General features: G+C 41.3%; 1 protein-coding gene across 1 annotated transcript; it reads right to left on the reverse strand.

The window, feature by feature from the left end:
- Positions 1-580: 580 nt before the first annotated feature.
- Positions 581-25035, reverse strand: SMIM36 (small integral membrane protein 36). Its single transcript, XM_079135720.1, has 2 exons — positions 24117-25035; positions 581-920 (listed from the first exon to the last, which is right to left on the reverse strand). Exon 1 carries the CDS (start codon positions 24675-24677, stop codon positions 24312-24314), a length of 366 nt encoding a protein of 121 aa, XP_078991846.1. The 5' UTR covers positions 24678-25035; the 3' UTR covers positions 581-920; positions 24117-24311.
- Between the last annotated feature and the right edge of the window lie 888 nt (positions 25036-25923).

Consider the following 25923-nt stretch of genomic DNA (forward strand, 5'->3'; position numbering starts at 1 on the left):
GAGAAGTTCAGGTGCTGTGGGTGGGAACTTGCAGGTTACCAGGGAGGGGTCCACAGCGAACGTAGCATTTACACGTAATCTCCCTCTGAAAGAAGGAGCTAAATAATAAATAAAGGCAACTTCAGACATAGTATTCCTTTCCCTGTTGGAGTTCTCTAGCTTGGGATCTGTAGTTTGAATCATCACCTACCATTTCCTTCATTCTGAGCTATTCTTAATTACACGCTGCGTAGAGATCAATACACACCTCCAGGCTCCCTCCCCTTCCCAGCGTGTGGGACTTTCACTGATGTCATCCTCCCAGCTGGTGGAGGAAGCACCCAAGGGTCTGCTCAACATAAAAGTGAGAGATCACAGTCTTGTTGGCCACAGAAGTGCCAAGGGCTCGAAGCCCAAGTTCAGGGTTTACTTTGAATGGACAAGTTCTTCTGCCTATGCCCAACCCTACTTCCTTCATGTCAGCACTTTTCTTCTTATCTCAAGGTAGTTCTTAAGTTAATTAGTTGCAATTATTAGCTCTACTGCAGTGGAATGCGCAATAGCAGAAGAGGCCATCGGGGAGATGTGGTTGGGTGCTCTGCGATAACACAGAGGAACTGTAGCTAGTCACACTGATCAATTAAGCCTTTCAAAAAAAAAAAAAAGTAGAAGAAGAAGAGGAAGTCTCAAACCAAAACCTACTCCTGCACACTCTGAGAGCAAAGGACACTGAAAGTGCAAAACAGGAGGCAAATGTACTTACACACTGTTCTTTCTAATATCTGCCCACATCTGAGGCAGTGAAATGTTCCTGAAGATGGTCTCCTGTGGGACTGAATCACAGCAGGCAGAAAGAACAATGAGGCTTGTTAGAAGCTGTACATTTGAAGGCTTCTTCTCTTTTATTTGCTGTGGGATTTGGGGCCAGTCAGTTCCACCACCTGCAGAATGAAGATAGATACACCAATCTCAAAGGAAATTGAAGTCTTCCATGTGAAATACCAGGGGCTGCCATACTGTCAATTGGATAAATGCAGGTTAAGTTCCTGGTTGCCCTCCCTGTGGACTGACTCTCCTGTTGGGCCAAACACAATTTGCTGGCCCCTACCTTTGCACCTTTAAGCCATCACGATTTTCAAGGATTGTCTGTGCTATTCCAGTACCATTCCTAGCCAAGTATGTCTGAATCTGCATATTTTCTTTCCTTTTTTTTATTTTTTATTTTTTTATTTTTTTGGTATTGGGGATTGAACTCAGGGGCACTGGACCACTGAGCCACATCCCCAGCCCTGTTTTGTATCTTATTTACAGACAGGGTCTCACTGAGTTGCTTAACACCTCACTTTTGCTGAGTCTGGCTTTGAACTCATGATCCTCCTGCCTCAGCCTCCTGAGCTGCTGGGATTACAGGATTACAGGTGTGCACCATGCCGGGTCTAAATCTGCACATTTTTGAAGAGGCAGATTTAGACATAATAATAATGTGCATAAGGGTTTACAAGTTATATTAGTTTTCTAGGACTGCTTTGTTCAAAACAATAGACAGTTATTGTCTCATAGTTCTGGAAGCCAGGAGCCTGAACTGAAAATGTTGGCAGGGTCAGGCTCTGTGACGGCTCTAGGGGAGAATCCTTCCTCCTGTCTTCTGATTTCTGGGGTTCACATTCAATCAGTGGCTTTCCCTGGTTTGTAGATGCATCATCCCTGTCTCTTGGCTGTCTTCAGCTTGTCTTTCCTGTGTTTGTCTGTCTCTGTGTGCCAATTTTCCCCTTTTTATAATATACCAGTCCTTTTGGATTAGAACTCACCCCGATGTCCCCATTTTTATTTGATTACCTCTGTAGAACCCTTATTTTCAAATAGAGTCCCGTTCTGTGGGGTTAGGGATTAAAGTTTCAACATATCCTTTTAGGGAAAACCACAACAGGAGTCACACAAATCTGGGCTCAAATCTCGGTCCTACCACTGATTAGATACAGTCTTGGTCAAATGATTCACCTTTCTATGCCTCAGTTTGTTCATTTCTAAACTTGGGAATACATTACCAACTATACCAGCAGGTTGCTATGAGTTTAAAAGGGGATAATGCTTTTTGAGAACCTGGCAAGCGAAGAAGAGGGGTATTTTCATAGACTTATTTTTTAAGTTATGGTGGGAGAGAAAGTCTTTCCTAGAAGCCCCCTGGAGGAACAGGTCACATTCTCATGTCCTGTGTAGAAGGGAGGCTGGGAAAGCTGATGGCTAACATTTTCTGCCTCAACAATGGGAGATGAATGCTGCCAGCCAAGAAGAGGTGGGTTGTGGGTGGGAAATGCTGAGCGAGAAGGTGACCAACAGTGTCTGCCAGGCCCAGGTACCAACTGTCTTTCTTACCTACCTTTTGCTTCATGTTTCCTCAACAGAACTCAGAGCTTCTTTGAATGACTGTGTGGAGTAGATTTGATTTGACTAAATTTGAATGGTGATAGAGTTGGCTGGGGTTTCTCTCACCCCCAAGATGCGGAGGGATCTGGGAGGTAGAGGGATTTGGGAGGTAGACCCTTTTTATCCCTTTGTGATCCAAAGCAGCAAGTTTAAAGAAGTATCTCTTTTCTTAGAAAAGGCTATATATATATATATATTTTTTTTTTTTTTTTTTTTCCATGAAGAGTACCTGATGCCTTGGTTCCTTTACCATCTCAATGAAGGGTTAAGAAAGAAACCAGCTAGTTGTATTGGAAACTTAGGGCAGGTGAAGGTTCATCTTTAGATTTTATTCAGCCTCAGATTCCCAACTATCCAGAAGGGTTTAGGAACAATAGTATATGATTTTAGGAGGATCGAGACAGTCATTTCCAAGCATGTTTCTTGACATGGAGTCTCTCCTTCAAACAGAAGCTTATAAGGGATCCGAATATACAAAATACATTTCAGCAATGTTGTCCCAGTCAATATGGGTTGGATGGGAAGAACCAGGCATACTGCATTTACCATATTCCTCTGCAGTGTTCTTGAAGACATCTTTGTGGAACTTCTCAGCCACCTTGGGAGCTGCAAAACCACTGGAGTACTTCATTGGTAAGGATGCTCTTTCCAATCTGAATCCATCATGTTATGTCAATTTTTTATCTGGAGAAGGAGAATGAAATCCTGTGCAACAGGGACAGCCAAAGTCCTGCAGACTCACAGAAAACCAGCTCTCCTGGATTTTCCTGAAAAGTTCGATCTTCCTGAAGGAGAGGGATCTTAGCATTCCCAATGGGCTAGCACAACCCCCAAGTTTGTTCCAAGCAGCACTGAATTGGCGATAGATCCTAATACTGACTTTAGAGGGCAGAGGATTTCTTGGATTTTTGGAGTTTGAAGCCTCCAGCTAGTGCTCTTACAGGATTTACTATCCCTACAATGCCCTCAATGTATAGGAATGGAATTGGCCTCCTCCATAGCATTGCTGAGGACCACAGACCAGCATCAGGATCCCTGTAACATCTGAGTATGAATTCAAATCTGGTTGTGTGCCAATGTGCTCCAGTGGCTGATGCTCAGACTTCGTCTCTTCCGTGATGATTTTGAAACCAGCTTTGCCTCTTTCAACTCAGACAAACCACTTCTCCACCTCTGTTTCTTCATATATAAGTTAGGAGTCATAATATTTCTGTCTTAGGGTTATTATACGTATTAAATTAGGGAGTGTGAACAAAAACTCTTGTCCCTGTTTCTACTCTCAGGAAGCAGCCCTGAAGCCACTGTTGTAGAATAAGCAAGTGTGCCTACAACTCTCTCCAAAGCTTCAACTTCTTAGGGTTGCTGACACCAGTTTTTTGTTTTTGCTTTTTTTTTTTTTTTTTTTTTTTAATACCGGGAATTGAACCCAGGGGTGCTTAACCACTAAGCCATATTCCCAGCCCTTTGTATTGTTTTCTTTTAAATTCTGAGACAGGGTCTTGCTAAGTTGTTTAGGGTCTCACTAAGTTGCTGAGGCTGGCCTTGAACTTGCAGTCCTCCTGCCTCAGCCTCCTGAGCTGCTAGGATTACAGGCACCACACCTGGTGCTATCACCAGTTTTGTGATTAACATTACTTTTAAACGCTTGACCCTTCTTTCAGGAGCATGACCTTTGTTGAGAAAACCCCAACACTCCCAGGAGTCAGGGCCCGGCTCCTTTGTCCTGTAGTAACCTCGGCACCGCTTCCAGCTCAGCACCATGAGCAGAGGTAGAACAGGAAGAAATGGGTGGTATCTCATGCATGCCTAGATATCTTGTTATTTTGGCACAGGCACAGCTGATGGGGCTGAGAGGTACATGGTGAGCTGGGCAGGAAGTACAGGGGCAGAAAAAAGGAGTACTCTGAATAAGAAGCAGTGTCCTGACTACCTAAAGCCCCATGCCTGAATACTAAATGGTTGTGAGCACACAGACAATCTGGATTTCTTACAAAATCAGACCTGGGTGTGATCATGGTATTGCAGTTATGATGGATTTGGAAGCTTAATTATTGTGGGGTGAAAATCTCTCCCAAACTTCTGGTCCTAGTCCCAGATCTGCTAAAATAGACTCCTGATAAACAGGCTCCAAGCACCGACATTTTCAACAGTCTCTCCAGGTGATTTTGTTTAGCATAGACATTGGTTGATTTTTTTGGGATACCCTGACTTCTTCTGAATCCATGTCTTTTTGATACGAGTCCCTCAGTCAGAGACTTGGGGGAGATGGGCAGGATTTCTTTTAATTTCTCATAATAACTATCACACAGGTGACATTTCCTAGTAGTTGAAGGAAGTCTCTTTTGAGATCAGGGGATCTCAAGCCAAATAATAATTTTCTTTCAATTTCCCCTTAGGAACTTGGCCTAATCATGTAACTGTTTTTTCTCAGAGATAATGGTTGCAGCTTACCCTGCCTCGGAATAATCGCAGAGGCTGTGTAACACAGGGGGCAATTTTTATTTGCAGTGCTACAGCATTGTTATCTCCCATGTTGTCATCTTCAATGTTCAATGCTTTCCAGTTTCTCTGGGCAAATTATAGATGGTCATACTTTACTTATCTTGAACTTAGCTGTCACTCACTCACAGTAAAAAACCAGAAGGAAAATCCCACTTAAAGGCACACATAGAAATAGGCACACAACTCTCTATCTCTTACACACACACAAACGCACATGCACGCGTGCACACACACATAGTTGAACAGCCAGATCAGAGTCTTGGAGCAGTTCAGATCACTTGCCTGCCATGTGTGAGGTCCTGGGTTTAATTCCCAGTACCACAAAAACAAAGAAACCAACAAAACCAGCCAGTCTAGAACAGGATGGCACTAAGTCTCAAGATACTTTACATGTAGACAATCTTCTTATATCCATTCTCAGAACAGGCTCTTATTTTACATGTTCTTCTAACAGAACTTGGATCTAGTTTCCAATCCTCAAGTACAAGAGCAGCAGTTAACAGACAGAAATAAGTGGAAAAAAATGGGTAGAAACATGGAGAGCACCAAAATCTGAGAGAGTTAAATGCCCAGTAGAAATGTCAGGGGGGAAAACCCAGCAACAAAACACATAACAAATAGAGCATTCTGGAGCCTCCGAGTTTAAAGATAGATATTCCTCTGGACCTCCATGGGTCCCAACCATACTGTGATACTTCTGTCTTGTCAGTACTGTATGCTACCTTCTGTTTTTGAGAATGAGTCTGAATCATCCATAAGGCTAAATCAAATTCTGTGTTTTTCGTTTGGGAAACATGGACTTGGGCATTCTAGCTAAGAAAGATTTATTCTGGAATGTTCAAAACTTTCAGGCAAGATTAAGCTTCTGAGAGTCCTAGAGTTTTAGAGCTGGAAAACATGTAATCTTAAGAAAATTATGACTCATCGAGAGGGTATATGATGATAATCCTCTTCGTTAAGCTGACCCACCAGCTGTGACTGTCTGCTACCCATCCGTTGAAGCTGATGAACCAGAGAAAGCCTTTTTGCCATTCTAGTTTTAGATGAATTCAAGAGCCTTTCCACATTGCAGAAAAGGAACTTATAGGTAAAGGAGAAAATTTACTGACTGCCACAAATAGCACAAGTCCAAACTTCTTTCCTACTTCTTCCTTTCCATAGCACTGCCACCTGGGTCATTCTATCTGTCCCACCCCACCCCATCTCTCAGGTCCAAATCTGTCCCTATTCTTCAGCTTAGCTTCAGTGCTTCCTTTTCCAGGAAGCCATCTGGAAACTTCACTTTGGTCTGTGAACTTGGTTTCTGAACTTCTGTGAGCTGCTACTGAGCTCTCTTACTGTATTCTTCAGTCTCTGAATTACAGGTCTCTCCTTGTTCATTCCAGTTTCTTCCTATTAATAGTGTACAGTTTGCTCAAGGACAGAATCTGGATTTGCTTCATTTCTATATCTTTAATAGCAACTGGCATAGGCTCTCGCATACAATGGGTGTTTGGTAAATGCTTGGTGAATGAATAAACAAATAAATCGAGATAGACTTGCATTTGTCATTCCGACATTGAAAGCTACCTTTATTTATCCTTTGCTTTTGTCATTGTTACATCGTTGACATAGAGAATTAGAGACTTTAGGGGAAATAAGAACTCAGTGACAGAGGCATCCATATGGAAAATTAATACTCTGATTTTTTCCCCCCTCAGGAAAGGAACAACTTTCCCTTCTCTTAAAATGTGGGGCCCCAAAGTCATAGCTTCTCTCAAGTGAGGAGAAATTCATTGACCTTCATAATGTGGCATGCACTTACAACTACAGCTTCAGAGCACATTTGTTTGACACTCTTTGGTTCATTGGTGCTTAACAAAAATAGTCTAAGAGCATCTTAGATTTGTGTAGTGAGTAGGACTTTCTGAATGCTTTGATATGCACAGTCTCTTTGGCTGTCATAACAAAATGTAACGGCAGGCAGGACACATGCCGTTATCCTAGCTTTTTAGAAGAATGTGCTGAGGCTCAGCGAACTAATGTGAGCTGCTCAAGGTTACACAGGAAGTGGCAGAACCAAGGCCATTTTTTAAAAAAAATTTATTTATTTACTTATTTATTTTTACAGACTGCATTTTGATTCATTGTACACAAATGGGGTACAACTTTTCATTTCTATGGTTGTACACAATGTAGATTCACACCATTCCTGTAATCATACATGTGCATAGGGTAATGATGTCTGTCTCAGTCCACTATCTTTTCTTTCCCCACCCCTTCCATCCCATTTACCTCTACACAATCCAAAGTTCCTCCATTCTTCTCTTACCCACCCCCATTATGTATCATCATCCACTTATCAGAGAAAACATTCCACTGAGGCCATTTTATTTTTGTTAGCATTTGGTGTAGCACCCAAACCAGCAGAGCATACAGAAATTACTAATTCAAATCTTTCTTATTTGGTTCTCTGCTATCTTTGCAATAAGCATTGATCTTATCACTCAGCATTTTGGGGGCGGGGATTGAACTCAGGGGCACTCGACCACTAAGCCACATCCCCAGTCCTATTTTGCATTTTATTTAGAGACAGGGTCTCATTGTGTTGCTTACTGCCTCACTTTTTGCTGAGGCTGGCTTTGAACTTGCCATCCTCCTGTCTCAGTCTCTTGAGCCTCTGGAATTACAGGTGTGCACCACCATACCCAGCATCACTCAGCATTTTTACCTTATACTGTAATTATTATTTTTAAATATTGAGACAATAATGATTAATTTTATGTGTCAAATTCAAATCTCTGGAGTACCCAGATGTTTAGACAAACACTAGTTTAGAAATCACTGGGAAGATAGTTTAAAGATAAAATTAACATTTGGATCAGGAGACTTTCAGTAAGGCAGATGACCTTCCATAAGGTGGATGGGCCTCATCCAGTTAGTTGAAGACCCTAGGAGAAAAAGACTCAGATACGCCCCTCCCACAGAAGGACTTCTGCCTGCAGACTATCTTCAGACTGAAGTTGCAATATCCACTTTTCTTTCAGTGTTTAGTCTCCTTGCCTGCCCTGCAGATGTCAGATGTGCCAGCCTCCACAGTTGTGTGAGCCAGACTCCAAAACTAGACTTCTCTCTCTATATATGCACATTATCTTATTTTTCTCTAGAGAAACTTGAATAATACAGGCAGTTTTTAATTTATGAGGATAACTTGTTTTATGAATGTCTTTAAATTTAGCACTCATGAATCTATGGTACTGTTTTTTTGAAAAAAGAAAGAAAAAATTTCCCCAACAAAAACAAACAAGCAAATAAAAGCACCTGAAAAAACCAAACCAAACCAAACAAAACACCAACCAACTAAAGAACAAAAACCACCAATGAACCGGACACTGTCTGAAGTAACTAAAATTCCAATGCCTTATTCTGAACACCAACTGTTCAAAGAAAAGAGTTAAACATTTATTCTCTCCTTCCTATATAAGTGGCAAGTGCAGAGCAGCCAAGCTTAACTGATGAGGGAAAGTTTTCCTTTACAAAAGAATTCCATTCAATACATGGGGAAGGGATGGTGGAGTTAGAATGATTTCTTAACCTTTAATGTAGTAATTGATTCAGGCAATGATTAACAATGGGTAAACCATGAAAATCCAAGAAGAATATTGGTGGCTTGATCATGCTGACATCATATGAATCCACTCATTAATTTGCATATCACCAAGGGTGAATATAGCAGGACACTGTGCACCTCCTGACACAGAGCAAACAGAAACATTGATGTAAAGAATCTTGCCAAAGAGGTAGGTACACCTGAATCTGGTCTTCATCTAACTTCAGTGTGTAGGAAATATATGGCAGGTAGAATACACAAATTAAACAACAAAACAAACTGACAAACCCCTAATGTGTAGGGTGACCAAAGGTGAAAGGGTGTTATTTATAATCATACTGGGATAAAGAAAGACGTAAACTGAGACTGTCCCAGGCAAAACTTTGAGCAATGGTCATCATGAGAATGTGTTTCATTCTAATGGACTATCAGCCTGGTTCCTGCGTTAAGTGAGAAAAAGGAAAAGGACAGTCTTTCAGGTGAAGAGTTTTGAGAAAATTTAGAACCAAGTGTAATGAGTAGACCTGGTTTGGATTCCGACTTCAATCACTAGAGAAGGAGGCCACCCTTGACTGGAGTTTCCATGGAATCCTGGCTTTATAGACACAGGAGGAACATTAAGTTAATGTAAGCAAATCTCTATGCTGCGTCAAGATGCATAATGAAATACACAGGGGGTAAAATGACCTGACAGTGGTTCTAGAACATCATTTTATCACAAGGTAGATTAGGTTAAGATGGCAAAAATCTTGATGATTGTTGCATTTGGGTGATCATTTTGTGAAGAATGCCTACCATTTCTTTTACTTAGTATATTTGAATTTTTTAAATCTTTTTTTTTTTTATAGATGGACGGAATGCCTTTATTTAATTTATTTATTTTTATGTTGGTGCTAAGGACTGAACCCAGTGCCTTACACATGCTAGGCAAGCACTCTGCCACTGAGCTACAGCCCCAGTTTCTGAAAATGTTCATAACAAAAATGAGAAGCTGAATCAGAAAAAAAAAAGACCTCCTAAAAATCAGTGTATGCCATGGTTGTTGATCTTAGAATACCATTGCCCTTTTAATCTATAATTTGTAATGTTAATATCTAATGCACATTGTACTTGTTATATGCAGTTCCAAGTATATTATGTGTAATTTAACCCCATAAACCTTAGAAGGCAGAGAGTATTGTTATCACTGCCAATTTACCTTTGAGGACACTAATGCACAGACATGTTAAGGAACTAACCTAGGTCACTTATCAAAAGGTTGAGAAGCTAGAGACTGAACTACACAGTGTTTTTCTATTATTCTTGATTTTTGTACTATTTACTATTTACATTTGGATGTTAGTTCCTTTGAAGAGTCATATAAATTTCCATGTCATACAGGACAATGAATTCAGGGCCAAATGAAAAGGAGAAAAAGAGCTTTCTTTTAGGGGTAGCCTCAGATAAAATTTTAGAACACACGAGGTTTACTTGGGCCATTTTTCTCAATCATCTTTCTGTACCTCCACCTTCATTTTGCTCTCTTCATAACCTCAAATGTCTTGTGACTTTAGGTTTTTCTAATTCCTCTGATAACAATTGGCTGGGGATGGTTATTCAAATGGAGATCCAAATGCCAATTTCATTTGATTCTTGGTGGTGTGAAAATTTTGGAAGTTGCATTTTTAATCAGCACTCAGGTGATTTTGATATAGCGTGTGTTGGCCACACTTTCAAAAGGATAGGGCTGATATTTTCAACATACTGTACCCAATACTGTACCCAAAGGGAACTACCTTTCATCATTCTGATCTCCAAGTCAAATTTTAATTCCTCATTCTTTTTTCCTTTCTAATAATTTTATGGATGCATATCAACTATACAGAATAGTTTGTGCATAAAAGCAGACACACAGGCCAATGGAACAGAATAGAAGACACAAAGGCCAATCACACAACTATAATCAGTTCATTCTTTAAAAATTCCCCAAAACATACATTGGAGAAAAGACAGCTTTTTTTTTAACAAGTAGGGCTGAGACAACTGGATATCCATATGTAGAAGAATGAAACGAGATCCCTCTCATCCTGTGCAAAAGTAAAGTCAAAATGTATCAAAGATCTAAGTGTAAGACCAGAAACTTTTCCTGCTATTAGAATAAAAAACCAGGGGAAACACTTCAACAAATGGACACTGGAAAAGACTTCCTGGATAAGACCCTATGGCTCAGGAAAAAAAGAGAATGAATAACTGGGAAGCCATCAAATAAAAAAGCTTCTGCACAGCAAAGGAGATAGTTAAAAGAGTGAATAGATAACTGACATAAAGGGAGAAAATGTTTACGAGCTACTCTTCCAACCTAAGACTAATATCAGAAAATATAAGAACTCAAAAACTCAACATTAAGGGCGGGGAATATAGCTCAGTTGGTAGAGTGCTTGCCTTGCAAACATAAGGCCCTGGGTTCGATCCCCAGCACCACAAAAACAAACAAACAAACAAAAACATTAAGAAAAAACCAAATAATCCAATTAATAAAATAAGATGAACTGAACAAACTCTTCCCTACAGAGGAAGTAGAGCCAGGAGTCCTGGTGCATGCCTGTAATCCCAGGAGGCTGAGGCAGGAGGATTGCGAGTTCAAAGCCAGTGTCAAGAAAAGCAAGGCACTGAGCAATTCAGGGAAACCTATTTCTAAATAAAATACAAAATAGGGCTGGGGATGTGGCTCAGTGGTTGAGTCCCAGTACCAAAAAAATAAAAAGAAATACAAATAGTCAACAACTTTGTGAGAAAATGCTCAATATCTTTAGCTATCAGGGAAATGCAAATCAAAACTGTGTTGAGATTCCATCTCGATTTCATATTCTTTCCTTTATAGCATGAATTGAAAAGCAGTCCAATCAAACAAATCAGTTCACACTAAAATGATAAAAACTGATAGCAGCAACTTCAAAATTTCAGAATTATTTACATTCTAGAAAGAAGATACTTTGCCACCATGTTAGAAATAATTGATGGATGGTGTGCTTATTCATTTACTTTTTTGATAAACAAGTATTAAACACATGCCGTGGACTGGGCATGGAGAACTCGAGGACGGTAAGTTATGGCCTCTGCTCTTAAGGAACTTATGCCAGAGCTGGGGAAACAGAGACTAGAAGCAAGTGATTCTAATACAGTGGGAAAGCCTCCTTATGGAATTTAGTAGAGGCCACTATGGGGTCACAGAGCAGGATCCCAGAGTGGAGGAAGGTGAGGGGTCAGGAGAGATTGCACGAGAAAGAGAATCTCAGCTGAGCCCTGACATGCTCTGCAAAAATTTCAAAGGCTACAAAAGGGCAACATCAATGGAAGAAACCCCCAAATATGAAATACCAGAACTGAGGAGGATTTCAGGTGGGTGGGTGAAAGGGTGGGGAATAGCAAGAAATGAGGCTGAATATGTGGTTGAGGGCCTTCATGGGAACTGAGGCCCTGGTCAGTTGTATGGGACTTGCTCCATCCAGTTCAGCTCCCTGGAGATCTGCCCTCTTCCCCCAGGCGGTCTCCCCCATGGTAGCTCAGACAGACATCACAGAAAACATCGACCAGCTTAAGTCAAATTTCCAGTTCTTCTTCCTTGAGAAATCCAGAGATGCAGGGCTGACACCCCTTGCAACTAACTAGTGTTGGCAGCCTTGGCTCTTCTGAGGCAAGTGGCTGAAAAGAGCCTAAAGGTCATCTGGATTTTGGACAGATTCAAACAAGGCTGTTAGCTGTTCTGAGATAAAGTTGCCAGAAACTTCTGGAAACTCCATTAAGAGGCGAGGTAAGTGGCTATGCTTATTTCCCCTCGATCCTCATCTGTTCTCAGTAATTGAACATTGTGGGGTTGGCCGATTGCAAAGCCATGGCCCAATACTGTCCACCTGGGCTCTTCACCAACATCCAAAAGTCAGTCTCCAGAGTCAGACCAGGACACTAGCCCCACGTCTGCTGAGTCTGCACTTGGAGACTGAAAAAACTTGTCCACTTCTCCCTGGAGGCTGGAAGAACTTGCACCTCCTATGGCTCCAGGCAGACATATCCTAACACTAGTCGGTTGGCATGGAGACTGTATTATGAAATGCTCCCCCAAAGGTCCTTTGCCTTCCTTTAAACACTTGCCCAGCAATAGAAATTCATTATAGAAAAATTGAGAACTATGCCTAAGTATAAATAAAAAAAAAAATCACAATTGCCCGGGTTTCCATATTGTGTATGCCATTTTGTTGCTTGTGCTCCCAGGCATACAGAAACACGTGTATGTATTATATATATATATATATATATATATATATATATATATATATATTTTTTTTTTTTTTTTTAACTATTATGGAATCATACTGTATATACTATTCAGAAATTATTTTTTTCCCCTTATTGGTATATTATCCACATATTACAATTTCTATCAATTCATTGCTACAATGAATGTATTCTATTTCAATGTAAAGATACACCAGAATTTTAAACCATTCTCATTTTTGAGCATTTAACTCATCACCAATGTTTTATTCTTTATTCGCTTTTTACATACTTCTTATATATGCATTTGATTTTTTTTCCTTAGCAGAAATTTCTGGAAGTGGAACTGCTGGGTCAAATATTTTCAAATTTTCAAGGTGTTTGATACAAGCCAATGGCCCTATAAATAACTTGTATGAATATATAGGCTCAGCAACAGGATGGAAGAACACATTGTCTTCCATTACTGCCACCGTCGTCATCATCTTCGTCATCATTGTCATCGTCGTGGGAATTGTCATGGTTAGTATATTAGCAGGTTCCTGGCAAGAGTCTAAGCATTTCATTTGCAGCAAACTGATTTAGCTGTCACAACAGCTCTGGCAGATACTGGGATTATTCACAATGTAGGATGGAGAAAGTACAATTCATGAATTTACTTAGAAAACAATGTAAATGACAGAGTAAAGAAAAAGTTATTTCCTCCATTTTCAAATACACTTTTGACAATAGTCACCCTTCAAAGCCTTTTATGTGCTTGTCTAGATGTTTTCTATGCATATAAAAACATCTAAGTGTGGGAACGTACTTTTTATTAAAAAACAATAGAATTACGGACACCATCAAACTCTTACGAAACCTCCATTTTTTTCTAAGAACACATTATGGTCATTTTTCCATAGCAGTCCGTGCAGATTTACCTCCTTGCCTTTCACAGGTGCTTGGCGTTCCAATGTATGAACATACCACTTTGGTTTACGTGTCTCTCTCGTCTCCTAACCAGGCTGTAAATGTTGTAAAGTCATAGCCCAACCCCATGGCATTAGCAAAGGTCTCAACTCATAGCAAGTAAATACGGAGTGGAAAAGAAAAATTGATTTCTACAGAATGCATGTTTTCTCTCAAAGACCAACTGCACCACATGGAAATGCCAATCTGAGAAAAGCTACCCTGAGAGAGTCATAAATCTCTATTTAATCAATGTCATGAATTAGTTAATGCTGTTCATAACTGGCTACAGTTGGGTCGGGGATCCTGGGAAATTTTTTGAATGTTTGTTTTCGTAGGAGACATAACACTTTTGAAGTTTCCCAAATAGTTACATCACCAAAAGCATCTTAAGTAGAGGGGGAAGTCACTAGAAAAGATCTCATGGGTCTGGGTGTGGCACTGCCCATGTCAATATGAGCTTGAGCAGGGCCTTTCTCTCTTTGCTGTTTCATTAGGGGTTTGGGCTGGTGGGGCGTGAGCACCCTTTCTTATGAAGTCATGACATCCCACTAATTTATAAGCCAGAACAAAATCCACCTTTGTGAGGCATATGGTGGGAAGGAGCATGGCAGCTCATGTTCCCTCAAGAATAATTTTAACTCTTGGTTCGTACACTTGACATTTTTTGAGATGGAAAAAAATACATAAAGGAGAGCATATGATATGGTCTCAGAGTGAGAGTGAGAAGTGAGCCAGATCTGCCGTATGGTCTCCCAGAAATGGTGCAGGAGAAAATCAGTCTATGCTATTCATGCCCTCCTACTTCAAGCACCTTCCAAACAGATTTAACCATGATTGGAATACTTTAGGAGGAGCCAGAGGGACACTAGGTAGGGTCATATGCAAATTCACTCATTCTATGCAAAAAGTGAAAAAAAAGATGCTAACTTATACATACACTGTGATTATAAATATGCGCAATGTATATAAAGAATGTCAGAAAATGCAAGAAAATAGTATAGTATGATCTGAAAAATGGGATTATGGGTGAATTCTATTTTCTGGTCTGCCCTTTGCTGTATTTTTCTCAATGTTTTCCAAATTAATAGGCATTCCTTTTATAATAAAAGGAACACAATCGGAAAATATCTTCAGATATTAATTAAAAATGAGTAAACCATTACGATGCATGTTAGTGGACATTGCTTCCAAGTAATTAACACCCTCATCTCTTTCTTTTCCTTCTCCGTATTTTTCAAGATGACCTCAACAGATGTGTCTCAGAAGGGAAACAGATGATCCTGCTAGGGCAGTTGCTCATTTCCAATTCATTCCTTCCCTTTTCCTTTCCAATGGAACCCTGGTTTTCTTTGGAATGTTGGTATCCCCAACAAAAATCCACATCTTTCAGTCTTCCTTCTAGATAGAGGTAGACATGTAATTAAGTTCTAACCCACGGAATATAAATAGAAGCTGTGGGTGAGCCTTGCAGCTAACTCAACGAGCATGTGTCTCTTTGCTTTTCTTCCCACTCCTATCCTTGCCTAGAATTTAGGCTTAAGGTTTGGAGCTTCGGGAGCCAACTTTTAGTGAGAAGTCTACCTGAGGGGTGAAGAAAAGCCGGTGGAGCAGAAGTAAGGTATCTGGGAAATTGGGGGCATCTTGGAGGTTTCTGTTTCTGGCTGAACCATTTTGCTCCCAACCCTGGACTGCAGGAGAGAGAACTAACTCCACATCCTTGTTTTAACCACTATATTCTATGTGTATGTGTGTGTGTGTGTGTGTGTGTGTGTGTGTGTGTGTGTTTAAATTAATCATAGCTGAGCCTAATTTCTAACTCATGTACCTGGAACAATAAGGCAACAATAAGGCAAACTTTAATTCCTAACCATCTTTTTTAAAAAAAAAAAACAATTTTAGGGGGAATGCAATTGAAATTCACTGGGGATGGAAAGAAAAGGCAACATTCTACTAAAAATTAAGGATGGTCTCCAAAACACCAATCAATTGAATTTGTTTCACATTGTCTTCATGCCACGCATGGTGGTGATTTCATTATTTTTACATTTGGGGACAATAAGCGTGTCAATACACCCCAGCAACTAGGAAATCAGTGCACCACCATATGCCTGAACTGAGACCATTTGTCACGGTTTATGTTCCTTCCAAAGACTGCAGAACAGACCTTGACTTGAAGAAGCACCAACATGGGGATAGTTACTTGAAATGTCAGATGGAAAACACGTTAGCAAATGGGGTGCGCGTGTGCATCCTGGAGAGGGGAGGGACTCAGCCTTCCGCAAAGCTTCCTGCCGCAGCTCTCTGATCAACAAAGACCCAGTTATAGTTTTTCAAGACAAATTCTCCAGTCACTAGATGTTTAATTTTACAAGGCTAGAGTGAGAAGAGACAGGAAAGATCAGGAGAAAGAAAAGATGCTGGGTCAAACATGTCAGAGCTGAAAGGACCTTGGAAGGTTACTTATGAATTTTAGCACTTTCTTTATGCAGATGAGCAAGTGAGGACTGGTGTCCCCCAGGGAGAGTGACCGGGTTTGAGATGGAACCCTTGGTTGCTTCTAACTGGCCTCATTCATTATGAGCCTATCTGCTGCATCCCCAGCTTTCTGTACCTAGGGACATTGAAGCATTTCCGCTTCCTCCCTACTGTGTCTGGCAACAGCTCTGTTCTATAGGGATGCAACTTTTGCTCTACAATGGATTTAAAAGATCTTTCTTTTTCCAATGAGAAACAAAGTCATCCCCAGAGGATGGAGAATTCCTGATGTGTTTAGTCCTTTAGTAGGTACTCTTGGAGAGTTGAAACAGATGTGTAAGACACTCAGTCTTTTACTTGAGGTACTTAAGATCCAGCCAGGAAAGAGAACACAAAGGAAATGAATAAGATTTATAAACTAACGGAAGAACTTACCTTTGCATGTAAAATAGTCATCCAGGAATTCTACAAACCATCCTTAATAATACAAAGATTTAGTCCACACTTGAAAATGACTATTTTTCACTTGAACAAATTTCTGAGGTCACGTTCTTAGACAGGGTTGCAGAACAAAACCTGGGGTTAGGTGGGAGGAGATTGGAGGTGGATTATTCTCTTTACTCATGGACTTAATCAGAGCTTTTTGATATGGTGGAAAGGTAGAGGGCAGATCTTCAAAGTTAGACATACAAAAATATTTATATAATGTGCCTACGACTTATAAGTATATGTATGCATGTCTATATAATGCATAAAAGACACAACGTATATTTATTTAAGTAGACACCCACAGGGAGTATCTTCACTGATACTCAAAGGCATTTGGAGACCAATACGTTTGGAGGCCACTAGTTTAGACAGTGAAAATGTTTAAAATTGGGAAAATGACATTACCTCTCAGGGTTGCAGTAATGATTCAGACAATGTCTGCAAGGGGCTTAGTATGTTTTTTCCTGCCTCTTGGTACATTTCACAAGCACAGAGCTCACATCTGTTACGGGCAGTGACGCATCCCCTGAGCCTAGCACTGGGTGTGCACGAAGTAGGTACTTTATAAATATTTGTCAGATAGATGAGTGGTCTGTAGGTATATACAGTTCCTTCCACATTAACTGTACCTCCAACTATATCTGTGCTCCACAAGCGACAAAATTGAAGTACACAAAACTGAGAATGATGACATTGTGGTGGAAATAACTCACTTTCTGCATGCAAACAGGTCAATCATTCTTTAACTTAGGTTGTTATTATTATTGGTAAAACTGCACAGCAGACAGTGATTCACCAGTATGCTACGGCTCTACGCTTTCAGCCACCTTTCCAACCACGTCTTATCACACCTTCTGATCTAATCTGAATCTGGATTCTTTCACCAGACACATTTATATAGATCACTGTCTAAACAGTGCTTCTTTCTGAAACCAAAAAAGTGTAAATGAGAGAAAACGAACGTAAAGTTCAAGAGCAGAAAAGATCTAGGCTAAATATAGGGAGACCTTCGTGATGGTGAGAGTCGTCAAATTCAGTATTATCATTTTAGTAGTTATTTCCTTCTCTGGGTCTTCTGACTTTTCCCTGAGCATGTGTATGATGATTGCTGCATGTAAGTTTTTCTCCCAAATTCAACCCTAAATATCAGCGTTTCTTCCTTTCTCAATGACAGTCCCTCACTGATAAACTGCCACAATAGGAATGCCTTTATCATATTTGACCCATGCTCCAGATTCTGAATTCCACTGCCACGTTTCCACTGAGTTACTCTTTTGTAATTATAAATCCTTCTTTCGAACAGCATATTTTGGACTGGGGATATAGCTCAGTTGGTAGAGTGCTTGCCTCACAAGCACAAGGCACTGGGTTCAATCCCCAGCACCGCAAAAACAAACAGCATCTTCTTCTCTCCCTAAGGCACTTTGTGCTTCCGAACCAAGTCTCCATCCTGCAAGTATCTCTCCTGCAAGTATCTCCAGAGCTTTGTATTGTGTGCTTATCAACTTTCAACTGTATGGAGGCCACCAGGCTGGAGATGTGCCTAACAGAGAACCAGCAGATCCCAGCCTATGGTTGGGGTTTAATTAAATAACAGCCGGGTACAGAGAAAACTTGAGTAAAAAATATAATGTACAGACAACTTCCCACTCTCTTGGGAGATTATGGAACAGCTAAGATCTTTCTTATTATTTGGGTCACAAGGCCCTTATCTGGACTCGACAGCATGAGAAGGTCAAACTTGTCATGACAGAGATAGATATAAATGCTCTTTTGCTTTCTGTATCTCAGCCACTAGTGTTCTCTGGGAAGATGAAGTCATGAGAAACAAGCTGTCCCTGACACTCCTGGGAAATACTGGGTGGAGTCGGTCTGGCCTCTCAACCCCAGGGAGTTTTGCCTCAATCTAGAGGATCATGTCATTCAAAACACAAGCGTAAAGGTGGGGAGTGACACATCACAAGAGTGTGTCAAGTCTGTATCTATCTTGGCAAATCATTCTGTGATTCAGAATTCAGAGATTCTGGGCAGCTGTGGGGTCAGAGTGCGAAGTCAGAAATGCGTCAGGGTCTCTAGACTCTATGAATTCCATCCTAAAAATTTTATGGAAGATAAGCTGGAACCCCCGTCTCTGAAAGAAGAATAATGGTTTCTGTCCCGACACGTTTTCAGGAGGATTCAGTGAGGAACTATAACACTGGCTTGACGACTTTTCCAGGACTCATGGGGTATCTGGAGAGACGTGGATCATTTGGAGCTAGGTCTGAGCTTTTTCTGCTTCAATCAAATAGTTTTGCACATGAAGCCCATAGCTTTTCTTTGTGACTTGTCCCCTGTCCCGACACCTCCAACTCAGTACTCTGCCTCTTCCCACAGGATCAAGTAACTGACCTCGAAGAGGCTTGAAGTGTTCAGCCTCCCTTCCTGAATCTTAAATATTCCCTTGAGGCACTGAATTAGTTTGTTAGGGCTGTTCTAACAAAGTGCCACAAACAGAGTAACTTAAACAAGAGAAATTTATCATCTCAACTTCTGGAGGCTAAAGCCCAGGATCAAGGTTTCAGCAGGGATTGCTCCCTCCAAGGTGCTAGGGAAGGATCGTTCCCGGCCCTTTTCCTCACTGTTCTGCGGATTGGGGTCACATCCCTCCAGTCTTCACGTGGTGTTCTCCCTATTTGCACGCCTGTGTCCAAATTCCTTTTTATAAGATCATCAGTCATATAGGATTAGGGGCCCTCCAGACTCCCGTATGACCTTATCTTTACCCACATACCAGCAACGACCCTGTTTCAAAGCAAGTTACATCTGAGGTGTAAAGGGCTTCAACATATAAACCGGGAAGGAAGGGGTGCAGAATTCGACCCACAACAGACACTTTTTTTTCTTTGCAAAGTTCTACTGCATGTGGCACCTCTCCAACCTCCCATCTGTCCCTCTTAGCACTCCCATAAGTGAACTTGAACGGGCCAAGCCTTCAGGTGATGCGAGCCCTCTTTATTATTACTTCATTTGCTGGCATACTAATAATGGCTTCCATTCTCTTGAAATCTTACTGTATGTCAGATGCTTATGAATGTTACTTCAAACCTCATCAACATCACCATTATATCCATGTTTAAGTTACAGGAAAAGGTGAGGAAATTAAGTGACCATAAAGCTTAAGACCAGTAGTGACCCTAGGGGTAGTGATCCTTGAGATAGGCTTGCCTGGTTGTTAGCCCAGTCTTTGTCCACTCGTCCCCCGTGTCTTCTGGAATATTAGGGAATAATGTTCTACCCAAATCACAAAGATTACTTTTTCCTCTGATGGAAAACCATGGCCATATATGTCAGAGGAGAAAATCTGCAAGTCCATAAGATTATTTAAAAGGCATGTATTGAATAACCTTCTAGGCATTGGATTGCAATTCTAGCGGGGGCGGGGGGAGAGGGAGAGAGAGAATTCTAATTCAGAGAGAGAGAGAGGGAGAAAGAGAGAGATCAGACAGGCTGAACAAACAAGAGAGGTCACTTTCTTTTAATAGCTGTGAAATAAGAGATAGCAGAAGGCACCACCCTTTAGAGCTGAGTTCAAATCCTGCCTCCCTTGTGGGCCAACTATGTGACTTTGAATGAGCTTTACCTGTGAGCCTTCAGGTTCTTATCTTTAAACTAGTTTTCATTTTACTTCTCTAGGAGAGGCATGTGAAGGCTAAATGACAATATGAATAAAACATACCCAGCATATAGCAAAACTTTGATAAATCTCCCCCAACTTCCCCATTTCCCTAATCTTGGAGTGTTCTACGTGTGTTCTTCCCACAGTTGTCATGTGAATTTGACCCAAATGCTGCATTCACTTAAATACAAAGTGCACCTGAAGAGAGTGCAATGGATTAAAATAAAGTGCACTAAGGGAGCGCTAATCTCATAAGGGAACTAAAATAAAGCAGTATTCGAAGGTCAAGGGATTTCTTGGGTCTAGCTGGTAATCCATTCCACCAAGTTTTAATAGCAAATTTCTAACGCATTAGAACCTTACAGCTATGCAACTAATAATTCCATTAGGAAATGAAACTTTAATTAAAAATAAGAAATAATTCATGAAGGTTTAAAATAGAGGCAGGTAAGGAGATAATGTTGCAGAAAGAGCCCTGGGGCAGGGATAGGATAAAGGGGATGACAGGACATTGGTTCCAGCTCTAAGGCCAAAAACTCCTGGGAAAATCATAATTTCTCCTGGGCTCACTTCTTCACTGGTTGCAATGGTTTGAATGTGTTCCCCAGATGCTCATGTGTTAGAAACTTAATCCTCAAATTTATATGTCAATAGTATTAGGGGGTGGGGCTGTAGGGGTACTTAGGACTAGATGAGGTCATGAGGGTAGGGCTCCTATACTGTCATTAGAAAATTTTAAAGAGGAGGAAGAGCCCCAAGCTGGCATGCTCACTCTGTCTCACCATGTGATGCTCTCTGTTGTGCTATGATGCAGCAAGAAGGCCCTCAACACATGCCAGTACCATGTTCTTGGACTTCTCAGCATCCAGAACTGTGAATTAAATGAACCTCTGTTCTTTATAAATCACCTAGCCTATGGTATTCAGTTATAGCAACAGAAAATGAACTAAGGTATCAGTAAAATTCTTAAAAATACCTCTAACTTTTATAAGATTCCAAGGGTAGATAATCTATAGAAGAGATTGTTTTAAGTGCTAAGAACTTAGTTTCTGCTTAAAGAACATGAATTCAATGAATCCAAAATCAAATCAACCAGAGGCTCGATTTATTCCAAATTCACCTTAGAGTACTTTTTGTTTCCTTTTCTTCTTTTTACTTTCTACTATATTTTGTTCCCTTTATCTGTTGCAGTGGTTATTATTGCTATTATTATTATTAGTTTTTTCTCCTTTCTAATTTATTTTTCTATCCTCACCTGTTAATTTTTCCTCTTTAATTGACTAATGTAAAATGAAGACGTAATTGAAAATATTTTTATTTGAAATTTTTTGAATGTTTATTTCATATATCTAACTTTAAAATTAGATAGGTTGAACATTTTATATTTCTCTCAAAAGAAAACATTAAATAATATTAGTATCATTGCGTTCTTGTGGTCCACTGATATTTTTTTCCAATGATGAATATATATTCCCATGAAAGGGGAAATGAGAGAGTTGGTCCAGGTCCAGAAGCTCACACTAAAGTTCACAGTTAAGAAATAGCAGATTCCTAGAAGACACTGTGAATTTACTGGTTTTACCCCTTCCTTTATAAAAATAGAGATGGCTACCTGACCATAAAAGAAAAAAAAAAAAAAATCCTACAAGGTTGTTTTAGTTAAGATCCCATTGCTGTGACAAAATACCTGAGAAAATGAAACTTAATAAATGAAAAGGTATATTTTGGCTCATGGTTCCAGAAGTTTCAGTGCATGGTAATTTGAGTCTATTGCATTAGGCTTATGATAGCACAGTGTGTTGATTGGTGGTAGCGTGTGGTAGAGGAGGGCTGTTCACTTCATTGGTCAAGAAGCAAAGAGAGAAAGAGGATGGGGCAGGGCCCCAACAACCCATCAAGAGATGCCCCAATGACCTAATTTCCCTCTACAAGGCCCTGCCTTATAAAGGTTCCACCACCTCCCAATGGTGCCACAGGCTGTTGGCCAAGCCTTTAACACATTGGCGTGTGGGGAGCATTCAAGATCCAAACAATAGCAGGATTTTCAGTATAATTCTAACATCACATGTATAAAAGAAAATATGTTTTTTTGATACAATAAGAACACAGATAAAAACAAATGTCAAAATCTGAAAACAAAGTAACTGGGGTCTCTTCTCCCTTGTTACAGCTACTTGTTTATTGAGAGTGGAAGCTGAGCTCATTGTTAAAGCAGGCAGGGAAGGCTGCACCAGGCCCTGCTCTTCCGTGTTCAATGGGAGAAACAGACACTTAATATCTCTCTTTGTCTTCACAGTCTTAGAAGACGTCAGGCTTTACGATCAACGGGCTCCACCAGTTCTGCTTCCAAGCTTGATTTTCGTTATTCCTTCTATCCAAAATGCCATCTCCTTATGCCACCCTCCAAATTCCCAGAACAGGTTTGTCTTCCTGGAAAAGAGCCACTTATTTTTCAGGCAAAGTCTCTTATCTTTGAGGCCTGAGTCTAAGCTGACACGGGCCATTCACCCTCCTTCCAGTGTCCCTTGAGCCCCTTCTACACACGAAGCTCCTCTGTGGACTCCTGCACCTGTGGGGAGCTCTAGCCGAGCACCGCAATGCCCTCTGGTCCCTTGCCTCAGTCACCCGTGACCCCTCTTCCTTCGGGTAGGCCACAGAGACCAGAGCAGGGGTCTTGATGCACTTGTTTCTTTGTATGTTCATACAGGTCTTGATGAGAAAGAAGAAGGGTTGAATAAATCACCAAATGAACATTTAGGTTGCCTTGAGCTCAGGGAGAGGAGGATTAATCTCACACACACACACACACACACACACACACACACACACACACACACACACCACAGAGAGATGGAGATAATAATGCAAATTATGCAAGCAAATGAATGAGCAGGGTAATTTATTTGTTTGTTTGTTTGTTTATCATACCAGGGATGGAACTCAGGGGCACTTGACCATTGAACTACATCCCCAGCCCTATTTTGTATTTTTATTTAGAGACAGAGTCTCACTGAGTTGCTTACCACCTTGCTTTTGCTGGGGCTGGTTTTGAACTCGAGATCCTCCTGCCTCAGCCTCTGGAGCTGCTGGGATTATAGGTGTGCACCACTGCACTTGGCAGGACCTTGACTTTTTAATGAGTCCTCACTAATTTTGTATTATAGATTGGAGGACTCGAGGTCAAACTTTTTGACGAGAAGCATGGCAGAAATCACGTCCACAAGCATCATAATCACTACCTCCAGGCATCAAAGCGAAGTCTCAAGTGCTCTCATTTACATAACCCCGGCAGCTTGGAGGTCCTGTCACCGGACTGAGGCCCGAGTAGCTGCCAAGTGGAGGAGGCAGGTTTGAAGCCAGGCTCCAAGCCTTGTCCTCTTCATTGCTCAACAGTGACTGTGTGCCCTAGACCAACTCATTGTCACCACGTGAAGAGCTGCTAAGGACAGAGATAATAACAACCTGGAGTCAGTCCAGAATGGTCACCTTGAATGTAAAGGATTTGGAAAGTATAGGATGGATCTGAGGGGGTGTCATTCCTCCTTTCTCTCTCTCTCTCTCTCTCTCTCTCTCTCTCTCTCTCTCTCTCTCTCTCTCTCTCTCTCTCTTTCTCTCTCTCTCTCTCTCATACACACACACACACACACACACACCACACTCTTGCACCCAGTCCTTTTAACCCTTACTCAAAGCCAACCTCTCCTATCAGGAGTACCAGTAGCCGACTTCATCCTACAATAGTACTGCTAATATTTTGCATTTGGAGAATTCAGCTGAAGACCACTTTGGGCGTCTTACCTGAAACAGTTGCTTTATCCGCAAAGAGGAGGACCAGAAAGCAGAAAGTAAGACAGAAGTCCAGCTTGCTTAGCCAAGCAGGACCCATGTGCAGAGAGAACTGGAGTCCCAATAGGGAAGAGTGGGTCCTCTACTGCAAGTCCACTGGCCTCTCCCCAATGTCCAGTGGTCTCTCCCCAGTGTCCCACATCCAGCTCACACCATGGTGCTTTTCTTCCCCAGGGAAGCAGGATCTTTAAAATGAAGGCCAGGCCCCCTTGCCCAGTGGGTCCCAGGCGTGCTTTGCGGCATCACCACCAAGCGAATGGAGGGCTGTGTGTCCACGGCGGCCTCGGGAGCGTACTCCTTACTGGGGTCCTTGCCTTGGCAGTCATACAGCACACAGGAGATGAGGAACACCAGGAGCAAGATGACGTAGCTCACCACCAGGATGATCAGGTTCAAGGTGACAGGGTCGATCTCTAAGTAGAACTCCATCACCTCTCCCACAGTGGGGATGTGAATCTGGAGAGGGGCATTTGGGTTCGGTTTTGGCCTTGCAGGGAGCAAACTGTAGTTCATCAGAATAGCTCCATGGACTCTGCAATGAAAAATACAATAATCCCCACTGCTCCAGGGAACCTGGAGGATTAGAGCTGCTCAGTTTAATAACTTAAGCTCTTGCTGTTAATACCACAGCCACCAAATCACAGAAACCGTCTCTCACCAGTTCACCTACACAGAGAGAGAGAGAGAGAGAGGAGAAGGGATAGTTTCCGTGTTACCAAATCCTGGTACGTAAGTAGTGACCACAAAATCCCTCATGGAATTCGGTGAGCAAAAGGGCTGTTGATAAGCACACCAAAATAATAGTTCAGAACTTGCATTGACCTGGACCAGTTGCATTGTTCTCATTTATGTAAGGGAAGTTCGATGCCAAGTGTGGAGTAATTTGGGCTACCAGGCCATTGGCCTTCGGGAGTGGTTGTTTCTTTAACAAGAGGAAAACATGAGCAGCTGGTATTTCCACCCTCCCTTTATTTATTTTTTTCACTCATCAATTCAAAAATACTTATAGTCCACCTCCTGTGTTTCAGGCTCTGTGCTAAGCAATGAGGGTATGAGAGAAATAAGATAAAGATGCATTTAGTCACCAGGGCAGACAGATGTTCCACAAATAACTGCACAGGGCACCCCTGAATAATGCTGGGAATAGTGGGTCCCCAAAAGAAAGGAAAACAAACAGACAAAACCAAGAAGCAGCAGCTCCCACGAAGAGGCAGCACTTAACCTTTGTCCCAAAGAATAAGCGGAATTTAGCTAGGTGAGGTTTTTAGATATAGAAAATTTTTCTAGCTACAGAGAATGGCCAACATGGAAACTGTGCAGAACAGGGCTGAACAATTGGAAGGACAAGGACAGAGTGAACTGGAGCATCCAGAGAGTATGGGGAGGGCAAGGTGAGAGGCAGGCAGGGGTCAGACGGAACAGGGGCTTGTGGGCCACAGAGAACCTCAGACTTCCTCCTAGAACCAAGAGGTGCCACTAAATAGCTTAGGAAGGGGAGTGACACCATCAAATTCACATTTTAAAGAGATCACCCATGGCTGCTCTGTGGATTCAGGAAGACCTGCAAAGTGAAAGGAAGATCAGATATAGATTAGAAAATATTCATGGACTCACAAAGTCTTTTTCTTGTCTCAGTTGTAGCCCTGTCTCAATAGTCCTATATGGGGCCAGCCAATTTCATGGGTGTATAACTTGAGCAGGAGACCAAGGCCCTGTGCTCAAAAGATACTCATTTGGTTTAAAGCTTCACTGTTACCAT

The sequence above is a fragment of the Sciurus vulgaris genome, assembly GCF_902686455.1.
Source record: "Sciurus vulgaris genome assembly, chromosome: 3".
NCBI lineage: Eukaryota > Metazoa > Chordata > Mammalia > Rodentia > Sciuridae > Sciurus > Sciurus vulgaris.

Excerpts from the sequence above, each read along its gene's own strand:
- SMIM36 (XM_079135720.1), bottom strand. The coding sequence starts at position 24,677 with ATGAACTACAGTTTGCTCCCTGCAAGGCCAAAACCGAACCCAAATGCC.